The following is a 17,695-nucleotide window of genomic DNA, read 5'->3' on the forward strand; positions in this document are numbered from 1 at the left end:
GTCCAGAGAAGTATTGGACTGAGTAAAATCTTGTTCCCCTGGTACAGCAATTACCTCTGAGAGTTCAGGCTGATGTTGCAATGTCTTGTCTGTCTTGTTTTGTATCCTATAGTTATGTGTTTGTCCTGTGTTTAGTCATGTTTGTGACCAGCTTGTTCATGTCTCTGTATCAAGTGTTACAGATGCCAAATCCATTAATGGTAGGTGAATAAGGAAAATAGATGATACTTGAATAATATATAACACCATCATGTTCTGATAAATATTTTAAACTGGATGATGATATCAAGTGGTAAATGTTGACTGAGTTTACCTAACAGCTGGATCTGTTCCAACCCAAGAGATCACTCTCTGTTTCAAGCCTCCGCAACTGTGTCTGAGCACACAGAACAAATAAAATAAAGTTTACTATTTCAGACTTTCTTTATAAAGGCTCCACAGTTGGACACAACTGTAATTTTCTCTTAAGATGCTTTTTCCTTCTGCTTTGTAATTCTGTTGACTTCCCTTCTTCTATCACTACTCGCATCTCTAGCATTTGTTCAGAGACCCTCTCCTTCAGATCTCAAGATTCTCCTCTTGACTGTTCTTCTTACATGTTCTATCCATGAGATCCATTTAATGCTGTTGACATCTAGCTTTCTGTCTTAGCGAAGCAAAGTGTAGTTGCTTGGTGGAGCAAGAGAAATTCAGAAGTGGAGCTCTTCCTACAAAGTATTTACACAGTCCTTTGAACTAGCATGACAATTTTGTTTGGTATTTGAGGAGATGTATTTGAGACTCTATAAGGTGCAGTAGTGAGAAAGAAACAGATCTTCATTTATGGAAAGGACAAGGAGAATTGAGTTTTCTGGGAGCTGCTACAAGATAAGGTGACAAACTGGAGGTTGATGGAGTTTGAGAGAAATTACCTCAGTGTTTCAGGAGAAAGCAAAAACATAGAGGTGACAACAGCAATGGGACTGAATCAAGGAGGAGACAGCTTGAAAAGAAGTGCTGTGGCCATATTAATCCTGAGCCAGTGGATAAATGCAGGATGATTCACACTGCGCGTGGGGTCTTAGGGGCGATTCAGACCATTAGCAGTCGCCGTGAGTATGTGAAATGCAAGCTGCGCACCCAGTACGATCTGCGGGGAACTCTGTGGATCCTGCCACCATGGAGAGAGATCAGGTGCCCTTCCTGTGCCTGACAGCCAAATGCCGGGGACTGAAGCGGGGTGGCCGAAGGGCTGAGCTGTGTGCACCCCGCTGTGTTGGCCCGTCACCGGGCGCAGACCTCCTGAGCAGCGTGTGTGCGCTGCGCGACTGAGCCAGGGAGCGCACCTCTGGGTTCTTACAGCACTGGGAGGAACGCTGCCCAGCCCCTGGGGTGGCCTGAGAGCACGTGGTGCCTCTCAGTCACTGGCAGACCAGATAAATGACAAACTTGAGCCTTGTAGCTCTTCCCTTCTCAGTTTTGGAATAGTCAGACGTCTCCCAACAGGAGCGGGGAAAGCAGGAGCGATGAACACAGTGGGGTGGGGGAGGGAAGAGAGACTGAAGTGACAGGAGAAAGGGTGGTGGTGTGGCCCAGGGCTGCTAAATTAATGCTTTTACTGTTAGCAGAGCTGTTTTGAAAGGGAAGAGTGGATCATTAAAGTAAAATGATGTTGCTAAGCCGGTGGCTGGTTTTGTTTGACTGCTTAATGTGGACATCACCGTTGTAGAAATACTGGTAGAAACATGGAGGGGAAAAGAACATCTAGTCAGTCTCATAATGCCAGTTGGGTCCAGAGGTAAGTGCTAGGGAAGGTCTGTCTGGGCACTTCTAGAGGAGGTCGGAAGAGGAGAGGCTGAAGGATGTACCTGAATAGCACTTGTAGAAAATGGTGGGGAAACCCGAGAGGGTAGTTGTGCAAAAGCCAGATTGGAGAGCAAGTTGCTGAGTTGGCAGTGAGCTGAAATGCTAAAGTCTGCAGACACAGCAAGGACGAGGTAGGTTATGGGCCTTGGGCATTGAGCAAAGAAAACGTAGGAACAACTTGGTGTTAATTTTGTCCTGGAGTCGGTTCAGAAGGGACTCAGATCCAAGAGTCAGTCCATGGAAGTTGAGTGTCTTTGGCTTGTGCTGATTTGTTTCTGATGTTAGACTATTCTGGCTACTGCTTGGGCTCTCAGTTCAGTATTTGTTTGACCTATCTTGCTGCTTCTCTCTCTCTCCTCACCTTACATTCAACCAAAACTCGAAATCTGTTGCTCTGTCACTTGCTTTATGCAACTCCTTGAAAAAGAGACACTCTTGAGACGGGTTTGTGCAATACAGGTTGATGGTGCTGTAAATATTACAGTCTTATTTTAGTGTGCCATAACTACCATGGTTATGGGAAAACCAAAGTGACATTAAATAGCAAGGTATGAATTTTATTTTTAAGTGCTTTTACCCAGTGTGAGCATTATGATCCAGTGTTCTTGTTACATTCCTCTCTCAAAGGAAGCCATCACTTTTACTTTGTGCAGTGTGACTTATATAAATGTGTTGAATTAAGGCTGCATCTTACTTAATATAGTAATATATTAATATATTCCTCTAAAGTTATTCCTGTTTTTTCTTGTTTCCTGTGACATATCCCCTCAAGGGTTAATCAAATCAGGTTTTCTCACTCCTGGTGATAATGGCATAAGATGATCTGTACTCAAAGCCTTATTCAGTAAATAAACTTTTTTGTAGTGAATTACTCTGGTGGGATGTGTCATCTGTGTCAGGCCTGCGGGTCGGTTAAAGGTGCATCAGAGTTTTGGAAGTCGTTTCAGCCTTCGGACTGCAGTGGCTGCTGAGACAACTAGTTGGCCACATGTCGGGGGGGAGCAGCATGCCTGTGTGAAGTAACAGGGGTGCCCTGCTACCTTTTGGCCCTGCTCTCCTCCTGCAGTGGCCTCCAAGGGTGGCTCTGCTCCATCTGGGGAGCAGGGACTGCAGGACGTTTTTCCTGGCACTGAAACAGCCTCTCACTTCAGCCACCGCTGAATTTATTTCTTCTGGAATGTGTTTGGCCTGTGTGGCTTTGACTTTGGGTTCGTGATGTTCTAAAGACCCACCAAAAGGTTTTAGAGAAGCTACCTAGTTCACAGCCTTGTCATATCTGTGATCTGCATGGTCTAATCATTCCGCTCGGTTTTACTGATAGACTTTGTGTGTGTGATGGTATAGTACCACATTGTCTCTTCTCATACTGTAGAAGAGAAGGTGTATTTTAAAATTCTGGCATAATTCTTCAGAGGGACAAAGTAGATTGATTTAATGGGTTCTGACTGGTACTATGTAAACATGCTAAAACAAGGCAGGGAGTACTGTTGTGTGTGGTTCAGTCTGCCAGCCCTCAGGGGACTGGGGGAAAAAAATAAAAAGAAAAATCAAAGGTAAAACCAGTAACATTTCTGACAAATTACAAAATATCTTTTTGGAGTTTGGGTTTGTGTTTGGGAAGGGGAGGAAGCTGTTTGTCAGGGTCTTCATCTTTGCATTCTTTGTTAGATTTTTAAGGTGTCCATGGTCATTTTTGCCTTCAGACTATTCTAGTTAAGTAACTCAAAAACATCCTTAGGGAGTTTGTGTCTCTGTAGGCCATGTGAAGAATAAACAAATATAAGTTTAATTTTAACTTGCACTAAATCTATTTGTACTTAATACTGGTAAACATAATGGTTACTGTCACAGTTTATTTCACATCTTAGAGCCTTTGTATCATAGAGTGAATATAACCTAAGGAAAATGGCTATGAAACACAAGAGTTTGGTCTTGCTGTTGGATAACAGGTAATTCGATCAGTTATTTGGAAACAGAAATAATTTGTGTTTGATGTAAAAACCAGAATAGGCAGCTGATGAGGTATATTATCTTCAGTAAAAAGAATGGATCTGTCAGGGCAAAGCAATCACCCGGATCACATAGATGTGCCTGGCTCCAGTAGTCATACTGATTACTGGTGTTAACGTTACGTCCTTGCATGCATAGCAGGAGAACAGAATGTTAATAGAGAAGACCCACTTGGACATCCTAAAAGCACAGTTTATCTTTTCTGAAGCGGAATTTATTGGCAGGACTGAAGCTATTGAACCAGTGAAGATGTAGCTGACTTAATTTAGTCAAACCATTAAAGTTGTAATTAAATATGAAGATCAAAATATGTTCTGTGATTCTCTGAAAATGCTACAAGCTTTGTGATTTGAAAACGGAAATGATAATAGCTTTAGATGACGCGGATAGTTTTTACACACACTTTAAAGTAAAAGAACAAAAAAAGGAAAGACCTGATTTTGAGAGGGATGGATGATGATAGCACTCATACGTTCTGTGACTGCTCAGCTGAAACCACTGACTGTGGGGACTTTGCATTTTAGCTTTTCCAAGCAGTGACTGACCATCGCGTCAATGAGATGTGGTAACCTGATGATGGTGGAGGCTAAATTAAAGTTGAGAGGGTTGCATAACTTTTCATTTTTTGGTTTAACTTATGCATTTGTTTTTCTTCATTTTTTTTCATAGTCCTGTATGTTTTGTTTGAAGTGTTTCATAATACCTAGCAGTAAATTTTTGGGAGGGTGATAGTATTACTGTTGTTTTGATTATTGTACCTTTGAGTATTTTATCATTCTCTTTTAGCAGGATGTGGATATTTCTACTAACCACTGTTTCCAGACATGCTGAAAAGTTTTACACTGATGGTTTTGAAAGGGTTTGTTAATGTTCTTTCACAAAATTGATTTTAAGATACAGAGTTAAAAAGTGACTGGTGAGAGTGCATGGAAAATTTAGAAATGCTCATTCTTGCATATCAATGTAGCAATGCAACATAATACTGGCAGGAAAAATTAATGTATTCTGAGCTTTCCTTGACTTCAGTTTGGCTGTTCACTTCAGTAAAAGTCCACTAAATTTTTTACTAAAAATAGTTTTTACTTTTTTCCTTAAAATTGGATCCACAGCCAATCAACAACCTGACAAAATAAAGCTACCTCACTTAATGTGAAGTTTTGTAGAAAACAAAAACACCTCTTTATTATGCATAGGTATTTTTATAGTTTTCTTGTGCTAAAATGCTATAGATGTAGATCTGAATTTTTTCACTGTTGGCATATTGCCCAAAACCGTGAAGGACCGTGCAGGATACACCCTTTTCTAGTGCTGTAATGGCAGTTTGAGTATCTTTCTTTCCTCATCTAATTCCTCCCAACTTTGAGGGGTGCACTTTTTTTAATATATACAGGAATAGAGACTTTACTAGAAGCAGTGCATGGCAGACTCCAGCATGCCATTTGTGATGTGGTCCCTCCATTTACCAGCTTGGTTTACTTCTGATTCTGCTTTCAGGCTTAAGATGAGAAACTTTTTGTATCTTTGATTTACTTTAATGAATTATGGAGACAATTGCCTCGGATAACACACTGTTTGGTAAAGCAGAAGTTGTTGGGTCGGCTCTGCCCAGTTAGAGCGAGCTGTCAGTGAGCAGGCAGAGGGGTTTAGCTACTGATGTTGCAGCACCTCAGTTGAGAGACCCATTCCCGTGGACGTAAATATAGGGGAAAAAGGGGTTTTGACTTTCATGTCGTCTGGCCTGAAACAGCTTGTTCAAGAAAGGTGGATTGAAATTTAATTGGAAAAATTATTGACCTGATGCCATTTAATACTGAGGGCAAAAAGATGATCCGCTGCTATCAGCTTCCATTGCTGTCGCTGTCGGACATGACTTGCACGAGCACAGAACACAGTGGGAAATCCATCTTGTCCCAGTTCCTGCCTGCATGCAAACGTGATGCAGGATCCCTTTTCTCCCTCAAGCTGAGCTTTTGGTGCAGTTCAGATGATTCTCCTTAGAATTATTTCAAAAACTGCTTTCTGCATCTGAAGTAGACTGTAACTACAGATATAGGAAGCGCCTTGTCTTCTGTGCTTTTGAAGTGGTGTGTGTCTATGGCTGGCTGTGAGCAATGGCCTGAGCTGCCTCCTGGGGAAGCAGGAATAATTGAAGTTGTATTTAGCTATTGTTTTGTTTTGCCTTTTTTATTAGCCACTGTTTTAGTAGGTGTAGTCAGCAGAGGCTGAGAGAGAATAACAAGTGAGTTTCCTTTGGTCTGAAGGGAAAATTCAGTTTGTTTGCGCAAGAGGCTGTTGTCTCCTCAGTGCGGTTACCTGGAAGGAACCGACCCCTCTGCCAGTCGACAGGTCTCTTAGACCGTTGCTGGTAACAGTACAGACCTCACACAGCGGATCTGGCTTTAAGCAAAGGGTTCAGAAGAATGGAAGCGGAAACCGGTGGCTGTAGGCGCCTTAGAAAGCCCTTTCCCCACCATCAGAACAGCTTTGGGCCAGCAGCAAGGGGCTGGTACGAAGTCTGGGTCATACCTGGTTTCTCTGGTCACACCTGCTTGTGCTGGTAGCAGGGGAAGATTTAATGCAGCAGTTCTTGCTGTGTGGCGCTCTGACCAGCAGACATCCCGGCACCCAAGGAAGATTGTCTTCTGTCCCATACAGAACAGTACTAAGATGCAACGCTTCTGGTGCAGCTAACTTTAATTTTCATGAAATTTGCAAATAACTTGTTTCCATTTCCTAGGTGTAAAATGAAAATGCGCTTTTTTTTTTTTCAAGGAGTCTGGTATGTGAGGACATAACTGAACAACTAAGAACTTCAAGAAACCAGCCAATGTGCACTGTGGTTTTGGGTGTAGTTAAAAACTGACTAGAGCAAATGCCTTTGAATCAAAGACAGAGTTTTCTCTAGTTTGCTTTGTTCCGTGACAATGTTTGAGTTTCTGTTCTCTTTCGACAAAAATACAAATTCTTAAAATCCCCGTTAGTATACGTGTATCATCTGTATATAGATGGTCCTGACGGTACAGGATGATAGCTGGTCCGTGGACTAAAGCAGTTCATGAAGAGGTACAGGTATTCAGCTGGTGCTGAACAATAAACATGTTTTCCTCCCATGGTGTCTAGGTCTTTTTCCTCCTCTTCCCATCCCCATTAGACTAAATGTCTTTGTTTTATTTTTTCTTCATAGATTGAAATGCTAAGGAAGAAAGTAAAAGAAAAGGAATTATTTATAATACAGCTTTTAGAGAAAATCTCTTTCTTAGAATGTGAGGTAAGGCATTACCTTTTAAGTTTATATTATTGTGATTATTTTATGGAACCAAGTAGAATGTGAACTGATGTCACCTGATGTTATCTAGATGCATATTTACTATATGTATTTGCTGTTCTTCAGTACAGAAATGAAACTTATGACCCCAGTCACATGAGGAATGCATGTAATGCAAAGTCTCAGTTTTCATGCTAAGTTTCTTAACATACAATTTTATAACAGTATTACAGTTACTTAAAACAGAAGCTTCTGAATAAAACTGATGGTTTAATTTATATTTTTTCCCAGAAGTAAGGATTCCTTTGTTTTCTCAATAAATCTGTTACATTATTTCTTGTGGGGATAAGTCAATCTGCAATTTTATTTCCTTGTTTAATTAACAAAATTTAAATAAAATAAACTTGCGATAAAAATTACTGTATTTCAGAATAAAGAATTACAAGATAAATTGGACTACTTAATGGAAAACCAACCAAAGACCAATATAGAGACCAGAGATACTGGTGTAGGATGTGATCTTCCATACAGGTATTTACTTTTTCTGCTTGTTCATAAGAAACTTCTTCATAATGTCCCTTCCTTATTGCTGCTGTCCTGGTAAACCGTTGTGCTAATAAACTGTTAAGAGTGAATTGTGGAGTTTTGCAAAATTCTCCTAATTTTAAAAGAGCACATCTACTAGGTGTAGTGTACACCAGTGACTTACGGAGGAGGAATATTATTTTTTTAAAGATGCAAAATGCAAACCCTGGGGGAGTACTTACTTAAGTAACATGATTGAAGCAGGAAGGAAAGCTAGAAGTCAAGAGATCCGACTTTGTGAAATGTGTGAAATATGGATGAAACGCGTCTGCCGCAGCTCAGCAGCAGACAAGGGAGCGCTCTGCTCTGAGGCTGGTTAATGCTTTGTTCTTTGTGGGCCGGGAGAGGGCTCCAGGACCAGTACAGAGGGCAGATAACGCCAACAGTACCCATCCGGGGCTGCCGCGGTTCCCGGAGCTCTCCCAGCCCTCGATGGAACAGTGCCAAGTAACCGGCACGGTGACGTTTCCGCTTCTGCACCAGAATGGTTGTCTCTGACCGGTGGTGGCCAGGGCTCTGTAGCCTGGCTCTGCACAGATGTAGGGATCCCACCTCCCCTTCTCCTCCTCCCTCTGCTCTGCCCTGAGCGGTGCACTGCGCCCTGCGGGCAAGGCTGTGGACTTGCACTTCAGTCTTCCTCCCTACAAGTCCCCACAGGGGAGGGCGAAACAGAGGCCAAAGTAGTAAGGTAAGGAGGACACTGCGCATGACTTTTACTGCCAACAGTACGCTTGTTCATCTTAACTGCTCTGCAAGTTGAATCATTTAGTTTGAGGAATGTAAATTAGCATATGCAATCAGCAAGCTGCAATACTAACCAAAATTTCCTTCCCAATTAAAAACGCTCTCATTTCAGTGTTCAGCCTAGTTCAGCATACATTAATGGCATGAGTTTTGAAACCTCAAAACCAGTGTTTTTCACTCGGCGTTCCAACACAAAGCTTTCTTTGTTGTTCTCTCTATATGTAACCACAGCCCCCACTTAACTTGTATTTTTCCTGGTTTTGAGATTTACCTCTATGCAGAAATGTACATCTACACAATTTAGATGTTATGGAATTACTCTTCACAATTAACTGTCTTCTTAAATGTAATATTGCTGTCTTTATTGTTGCAGAGTCTTTAGTCCTAGTAGCTGTATTGCTGGACATTCCAATACGAGCTCCAGCACATGCCTGCAGATAAACTTGTCAGCATCTGCCATGGTTTTTATCAAATAATCCTTGTGGCATTATAGAAAAGAAATACGGAACATATAAAAGACCCTGAATAGTTTGATTGTAGCCCGTCAATGTCAGTAGCAAGGCACAAGTTCATTGCGTGGCATTTCCAGCCCAGCTGTCTGATACTCTGACATTAACTCTGTAGCTTTTTCTTGTCTCCCTAACAGTACCAGTACTGAGAACAGAAGATCTCCTGAAAGCGCAAGGCCGGTGAGGACGTACACCCCGTTCAAGAGAGTGCTGGAATTCAGCACAAAGAACAGTACATCTTGAGCATTCGAGTCCACCTGCTTTCTAAACACGAGCAAATATCTTGCGCCTTTGCAGCTTGATTAGATAAATTTTTATCAAGTCATAGAGCAGAACAGCAGCATGGAGTCTTGCTAAATGTACCCTTAAAGCAGCTTTTTAGTGACTTCGTATCTGAAGTTACTACCGACGTTAACCGTGAGGGGGATACGGAGGCAGCACGACGAGTGAAACAGCAGTCCGCGTGGCTTCTTTAGAAGCTGCCTAGTGCAGTGGGTCCTTTCCGATGCCTGCCAGGAGGGAGTTGTATAGCTGTACAGTTTTTTCTTCAATTGTGTTGTAATTCTGTTTGTGTAATCGAGCTCTAATATATTTTATTTGCCACACTACTAGAAGCAGCATCTGAAAGTATGCTAGTCTGAAAGCTCCCCCTTTGTCCGTGAGGGCTGCTCACGCCTGGCACAGACCTGGTGGGGTTGAGGGCTCCGTTCACCTGGAAGAAGTTCACTCGCAACCAGCACCCTTTGCTGGGAGGGAGAGGTGCAACTGGGCTATCTCCATTAATCCCCTCAGCACATGCAGATGCTCAAAACAGTAGGCGACAGAGCGGATTATAACGGGTTTGGCTTTGCTGGACTGAGGCACTGGTTTGTACTTCCTCAGTCACGGGACAGAGTGACTGTTGGTGGTACATTCAGTCGTCACTGTGTAGGAAAATCCCTGCTGCTGCTTTTTTTTTATGTTTCCATTAGAGGAAGGAATTGTCATTAAACAGAATATTGCCTACAGCGACCTGCAGCAGTCCCTGCAATTCCTATAGCAACGGCAGTCCTGAACCAGGGTTTTGGTTTTTTGAGTACTTTCCGCCTCACGCCCCCAAAGCACAGTCAAAGTACCAGCAGGACTGACTGCATCTAGTACTGAACTTATTTAAATATATCTATAGGGTATTTTTTTACATCTTGTTTTGAACTCCCAGTCTTAGTGAACTAAAATGAATTTTATTTTCATGTAGTTCTACTAACATGAATGAAGGGCATTTTTCTTTAATTCCAGCAACTGCTGTAGAAAACAAACAACTTCAGTTTTGTATGATTAATACCATTCTTGCACTGAATGTCAATCCCAGGAGGTACCTACCTTGCTACAGGGCTTCACAAAGCGATTGTTTTTATCTCCAGTCTAATGCAAGTTCTTAAATTCAGTACTGTCCAAATTAAGTATACTCAGTAGAGCTGTATTTAAAATAATAACATTGACCACGTAATCCAAATCTTATTCCTGCGTTATTTCATGGGTTTCTGACTTTGTTAGAGAACGTTGTTTATTCTGTAGCTGTGCTGTTTAACTACTAAATAAAGAAGCCTGTACTGGAGGATGGATTGAAGGATGTTTTGATGTGGTACAGGTATCTTGCAGGAACATGAATTGCTTGATATAATCAAAGCATACACAAAATAAAATGGCAAGCTCAAACCTCTCCAGCTTTTGTGCTCAGATCATCCTCTGTTTGCACGTAAGCTATTTGATTCCTCGTGACCTGTTCAACTCCTGAGAACTTAAAAATGGTATTTTTTTCTAAAAAGTCCCAATGTTACAGATTGTATTATGCACAAAATTCAAGAAATAATTGTAATCAAAGCCATTAACAAAAAGGTAAATTCTTTGCTGTGTGAAGGAAGCCTGTTACCTTCACTGGTACGGAAGTTGCAAACGTTAACAGCTGCTTAATGTTTGGGTTTTTTTGAAAAGAATAATTAAAAAAAACATTGTTAGTTTTAATAGCTCTGAAAGGAAATTCTGTTTACTTTGCATGTGATGAGGGAGTGCAAAAGATCTCATGGATATGGAAAGGGCAAAGAAAACCCTGCAGCTGTCACGTTCGTCAACAGGCCTGACGCCACACATTTGCTTAGAGAGCTGCTCCCAGAGAAGAGGGGCAAAAACCTCTGGAGTGGGATATGGCCTGAAGGGAAGGTCCCCGAGAACAAAGTCTGTTCCCCATGAAAACAGAGTTCAGGCAAAAGGCCCTCTTGTTACAGTTGCCTTGTACCTGCGCCCCAGCACATGGAACCAGCTGACACATGGCGAAGCTGCGGCCTGCACAGCGCACAGGGGATTCTGGATTGAAGTTTTGATGCTTGAGTGAACCTGGGAGACTGAGTGATGAACAGAGTTCCCAAATAACAGTTAATTTGATCAATAACTAAATGAAGTATGATTATGAACAACTAAGATCATGACGTGAACCTCTAAAAGAGAACATTTTAAATTGGAAGCATATGTTGATGAACCCGAAAAATGATGGGTAATGATCCAACTCAGATTTCAGGGCTAAGCTTTGTACTTGTGTAATCGTATCTCCCTCTAGTGGCTGATAACAGGAAATATTTGGACAGTATCTGTTTTCGAAGAGAGAAGTACTAAGGACTACTCTCAGCTGGCCATGTTAATGTCCATGAGGGACACAGCTTTAGTTCAGTACACAATGCCTTTTAGCAGTTTTTGTGCCTGCACAGTCCCTCTAGACTTCTGGGATTTAATTCTGAACCATGGTTTGTGAAAGTTACCTTCAGAGTTAAGATCAATGGATGAAGGTGGTATTTATAGATAAAAGGAAATGCATATTGTTGTAAAAGACAAGTTTAAATAAGTAAGAATACTTCATCCCTCTGGTTTTGGCCAGAATTCAGAAAACAGAACCTGATGACTGTGACATGCTCAGTGAGTGGTAGGAGAGGGCAGGATGAAGTATCAAAATGCTGTTTTGACACAGACTTCAAAAGGAAGTTCATTCTGCTTTTAATGTACTCCTGAGGATCTCCTCTGACAGTACTGCAAGCTATTTTCACTCTGAGACTTGCAAAACTGTGATCATCTGCTCAAGACTTTACCAAGACTGCAGCAAGGCACTGAAATCTTCCTGCAAAAGTTTTCTGTATAAATTGTCTTGACTATTTGATGAATTTTTTTTTTTTTTTTTTTTGGGGGGGGTGTGTGTGTGTTTCCTAAACCAAATATGGATTGAAGTCTCTGCTATATTTTAAGAGCATTTTGACATGCAATGAGCTGGATGACCATCATTTGATTGGACGGACCACTGGTCTAAATTTGGTAGCTGTGAAGAACAGGAGAGGAACAGTATTTATACAATTGTGTTACACGAAATGTATAGCTTTCCAGTCAAATCAGCAGCCATGTAAATTTGCATAGATAGTAACAAATCTGACTGAAAAGCCTGTAACACTTCAGTATAAATTTTGTCAATTTGAGATTGGGTCAATTAGCACTATAACAATGGAAAGTAGTAAAATTTCTGTAAACATCACTAAAAGCCATATAGATAGGTCCCAGAAAGTGCATTAACTGTAAGTCAATTGTATGACTGCATTTGTACCGTGGTAAGTATTCTTTTGTGATTTGTTCCAGATACTCTGGAAAGTATTTTGGGATGCATTTTTCATATATGCTGTATAAATAATGCAGTTACATTGTATGCTTTTAATACATCCTGTATGTAGGATGTGAAAATGATAAATTGCAATAAATATTGTATTTAAACTTTCTATTCTGTTGTGTTAACATTCATTTAGAAATAAACTTACCTTAAAGCCTTGCAAACTCTTACTCTACCCAATCGTGATTGCTCAATACACGTATGAATGCAAAAGCTGCTCCTCTGGAGCCCTGGTGTTCTTGTCCGTGTTTCCTTTGGCAGATGGGCTCTCGAGGACGGGAAGGCCCTCCCATACTGATCTTGAAGGCTCTTCTCAAAGCCCAGTAACAAAAGTAGATGAACTCTTTCATGAAATAAAGAACTGTTGCCTTGCACAGGATACACAAGACCGGGGCAGTGCAGCTCTTGCAAAAGAACCCCAACCGCTTCCGATCCCACAGACAACGTCTGAGTGCGCCTGGGGTGACGCTCCCCAGGCTTCAGCACGGTGGGACTGGGATGACCGTGGCCCATCTTTTCTTACAGTTTATATCCACTCGGTGATAACAGAGATTTGTCTCTAAGACTGTCACAATGAAACACTCTACATGTCAGCTGAATGAGGTCATGCAAACGTGACAACCACAGTGTTGCTGGTCTGCAGCGCTCAGCTGAAGAATGTGAAGTTTTTTACTTGAGTAATGCTTCCCTCTGTACGTGTATTCGTAAAATCTTGCTGAGATCAGCAATGCTCAGTGCTGAATCCACAACAGGATTCTGGGAGTTGGATACTACTGCTTTTCAGAGAGGCTTTAAATCCGTGTTGTGACATCTGAAGACTTTTAGACATGGACAGATGAGCAAATAGGTAAGAAATAAGTTCTCTCCACATTAAGTCTGTCATTCTGTACAGGAAATCCCTGCTCCACAGAAGACAGACGTACATGCTGAGCGTTTCATTCCACTTACGTTTTATTTCATTCCCATTCAGCACCCAGGGCTACGTGCAGATGTAGAAGAAATGTGCTTAAGAGACCTGATGAGTTCAGGTCCTTCCAGCCCTACCTTAAGCACTAGAACATGGAAGAAACACAGGAAAACAAGGTGACAGGAGCCATCTGCAACTTAAGGTACGTGAAAATCTTCAAAAGAAAAAGGGACCTGATGGATTAAACAGAAAATACGTAGAAGTGAACATCTCTGAGGTTGCAGTGCTCTGTAAAGGTGTACGTGGTGTGTAGGCACACTACAATAATCTGATGGTTGCCTCCCTTGTGTAAAACAGTCTCTTGATAGGTATAAGCACATCCAGGATTGCTTTTAAAGTGTCTGGGGCTTTTTTTAGAGAAATAAGATTAAGGGAGGAGTTATTTTCTTTAAGGAAAATACAATTCATTACTACAAAGGTGCATCATGCTGGTTAAAAAAGTTTTCTTTTTTAAATGAAAGTGATTAATTTTAATGCCAAGTATTCATACCATTTTATCTGTTATTTTGGGGGTGGTTTATTTTGTGCATATGGCTTTCCTTTCCTCCTGCCCCTCAATATTTCCACCTAGGAGCACAGAAACTGTAAAAGTAGGGAGTTTTCCCATCAAAGCCTACATACCCTACATTCTAAAGTCTCTTTTGCCCCCTTTCCTAGTGAAAAGAAGTAACTTACGTATTTTAATAAGTTGAAGAAAGGAGAAAACGACAATGGAAATTACACCTTTAACAGAAAAGAAGCAAGTGTGTTAATTTTTCCTTTTAATATGAATTTTGGGCAGACTCAGATATTTCTGACAGGAAATTTTTCCACCCCCAAAATGTCATATGACTAGAATACATCAGCGTAGCCATAACTGCCATTGATAAACCAGAAATACTAAAGATTCAGACACAAGTGTCTGTTGTAATGTTCCTTGTAACTGGTGTAATCTATTAAAAAAATCTATGCCAGAATAAGTTACTTAGTTGTTTAAATACCTTTCTTTTTAGCTATACTATATATGAAGATGAACGCTCCTGGGTCACACCTTGCTTTGTGTTGGTTTTTTCATGCGGTTTATTCTTTTTTGTTAGTATATCTGATTTTCTTCTTCATTGTCATTCTAATAATTTAATTTTCTTGTAGAAATAAGTTGCAGAGTAATTCCAGATATTGCAGAATAAATTATATTTAACTCTAGATGTTCAGTGACAGAAAACAGACTGACTGAAAACTGTTATCTAATATTAGCTCAAGATAATGTCTTAAGTGAGAAACATAGGAAAGCCATTAGGTAAGAAATAATAAAACCCCAGTTTTTTTATATGCTTGGCTCACATGGATCCTGATCAAAATATTCAAAAAGTGATACCAAATAAAGCCTCTAACCAAAAAGGTCAAGAATGCTCTGAGGAAAACGATAAAAATATGACTGTGCACTGCAAACACTGATGGTCTCTCAGTCTCCCAGGAGAACCAGAAGCAAAGTCCTAAGACTAAATCTTGCAGTAGGTGCTGCTGGATGGTGATTGCTCGTGTTCAGAGTGTGGCTAGCGAGGATTTTCCTACGCACCTGGATTTTGCCCCAGGGCAAGCAATGCCCAAGTATATGGTTTTCCTCAGTCCCACAAGTGCTCCATACTTCTGCTCCTTGACTGAGAAAGTCGCATCGATCTAGATGCTGCCCATCTCTCCCTGAGCAAGAACGTCTTTGTTCTGGCACCTTCCAAATGTCAGCTCTTTGTTCAGCATTCTGGAACTGTGTGTCACCTGTAAACAGACTATGGCATTCCAAAACGGAACCATCCCGGACTGTAAATAAAGATGAGCAATACTCCTTCCCAGGGACCTTGGGCGAATACAGAGTGAACGGTATCCCAAGTGAGGCTACAGAATGATCAGTCGTGATTCCCAGCAGTCACATTATTCGGGCTTTATTCTCTTCATTTTTTGCACTGTTTCTCTATTTCTGCAGTTTAGCACATAAGCTGAAACCTGCTCTAAATACGGGCATTACTCTTCTGTCCAGGTAACAAGAGCAGCTGAACTGAGGTGAGCCATCACCATGCAAGTGCAGAGCAGTGGTCTAATGAGATGGTTCCTTCTGGACTCTCGCTTCCACGCAGGCAGAGCCGTGCTCTGTCTCCATGCCCAGCCTTCCCACTGCCTCCGATCTGCACAGGAGAAAAGCAGCTAAAAAGCAAGATAAAGTGTTCCTTCTTGCAAGATGCAGGAATGTTACACAGATGGCATAACTTAGGGCTGCATGGCAGAGGCAGCAAATCGGAGACCTTGGGCCCTTTCACAGTGGGTGGTCTCCCGGTGCGAAAAACAGCACAGCGACCCCCTCTTCCCTGAACTCTTAGGGAAAACTCCCTGAGGGATTTTCCACAGGAGATGATCCAGGCTGTGCGTAACAGCAAAGCGGTCTCTTCAACTAGTCACTTCACTTGGCTTTTCTCTCCCTGGTCGTGGTGTTCTTTCCATGGGTAGCTGCCTACTGGATTAACCTCATTTCCCCTGGCCCGCAGCCTCTCCACTCACCGTCCAGCTGAGCAAACAAAGGGGCTGGCAGCCATTTTAATACATTTCCTCCTCCAGTCCCTCCGGGCTAGGCCCTCCCTTCATCCTGCTCATAGAACAACTGTTTTAGCAGTCTCTGAGAAATGTGCCTCTTCACTATTGCTTGGATCAAGAAACCTCAGCTGGGATCAACTTAAAAAGGCTGGCATCTGCTACCTGGGAATGGCCATTCAGCTAATGACCTTACTACTACTAGGTGGAGTGGACTCCCTAAAGCTCGTGGCACGTGTATCTGTTAGGAAAGCTTGGAGTAAGCAGGCCAACGTCATGCTACAGTCTGAATTTCTATATTCAGCCCCTGTATCATACCTAAACACGTTAAAAAATGCATGCTGTGTAATGAAAACTTTAACAAATCTCTGAAAAGTAAACTAGGAGTCCTAAATAGGACTGATACTCTGCTAAAAGCTCCTCAAACACGTGGAAATGGCATGGCTTTTGTCAGTGAAAATGCAGAATCATTAATGGAAGGAACACGTGAGCTTTCGCAGCTTTTTGAGCATACGAAGAGCACTGAGCTCAGGAACGGCAACCTGCCCCTGCTCTGCACGCCTTCTCATGCCCAGGCCAACGCCAAGAACGTCTCCTGAATGTGAAGTCAGTTCCTGCAGCAGGGATGAATTGGAGAGAACTCAGTAACAACTCAGTGTTATTCAGCAGGTGTTCTTTATTGCGGCACCGGGCAGCACGGGGGATGGCTCCTTCCATACCTGCGTGCCCAAGTGTTAGGGTTCTTGCCTTATATTTACAGCTTTCATGCTTATTCATTACATTCCTGAGAAAAGGTCAGGTTATTCTGATCATTTCCAGGAATTTATTAACTCCCATAGTCCTGCCTCAGTCCGCCCAAGTTACGCCTCCGTCGGGAGTCCTTGGTGGTCGTTGGGGATGAAGGTCCGAGCCTTCCTCAGGGTTGAACTTGTCCTGTGGCGCCTGCCCTGCACCATCCTGGGTCTTTTCCCATTCACAGAACCAGCTCTTGCTCGCTGCCCTCCCTATTTCTGCTGCTCAGGCCTTTGTGTTCCTTGAGCCCCACAGCCTGACTGGAGGATTCCACCGGGTGTCCTTCACTTGGCGAACTTTGCTTCCTTCTTATCTCTAAAGAGTGCGTCAGTCAGCAATGGGCATCTGCATAAGGGTTAGCACCCATCGGCCTCCCTCCCCCTCTCGAAAGGCTGGTCAGCAGCTCTTTTCTCCAGGCTGGTTTCCTAAAGGCTGGCGAGCCGTTCTTTATTACCGGGACCTGGTAACCCCGGTGACTTGGGGCTTGTGTGAAGGCATCACCGCGCGTCCCGAGCGCCGGGGGGGGAGCTCCGCCCCGCGGGAACGCCGCCTCAGCGCAGCCGGCCCCTCCGCGGCTCCCGCAGGAGCAGCGGCCCGAGGCGGCCGGGCCTTCGCCTTCCGCCCAACTCCGGCCCTGCCGCCCGCCGTCGCTTCCGGTAAGATGGCGGCCTCCAACGGAGCTGCGGAAGCGGCGCCCGCGGCGCCGGCCCGGGCGGTTGCCCCGGTGACAGGGAGCGCGGGGCGGC

The 17,695-nt window shown here is 42.7% G+C and overlaps 1 protein-coding gene across 1 annotated transcript in view; it reads left to right on the top strand.

The window, feature by feature from the left end:
• The window catches only part of MYZAP (myocardial zonula adherens protein), a 47,877-nt gene extending 38,676 nt beyond the window's left edge, over positions 1 to 9,201 (top strand). Inside the window, exons 11-13 of the mRNA XM_086471427.1 lie at positions 7,040 to 7,123; positions 7,551 to 7,651; positions 9,096 to 9,201. Coding sequence (XP_086327553.1) covers positions 7,040 to 7,123; positions 7,551 to 7,651; positions 9,096 to 9,201 — 291 coding nt within the window. The remainder of the gene's footprint in view (positions 1 to 7,039; positions 7,124 to 7,550; positions 7,652 to 9,095) is intronic.
• The last annotated feature ends 8,494 nt before the right edge of the window (positions 9,202 to 17,695 follow it).

The sequence above is a fragment of the Leptosomus discolor genome, chromosome 11, assembly GCF_034619465.1.
Source record: "Leptosomus discolor isolate bLepDis1 chromosome 11, bLepDis1.hap2, whole genome shotgun sequence".
Classification (NCBI taxonomy): domain Eukaryota; kingdom Metazoa; phylum Chordata; class Aves; order Leptosomiformes; family Leptosomidae; genus Leptosomus; species Leptosomus discolor.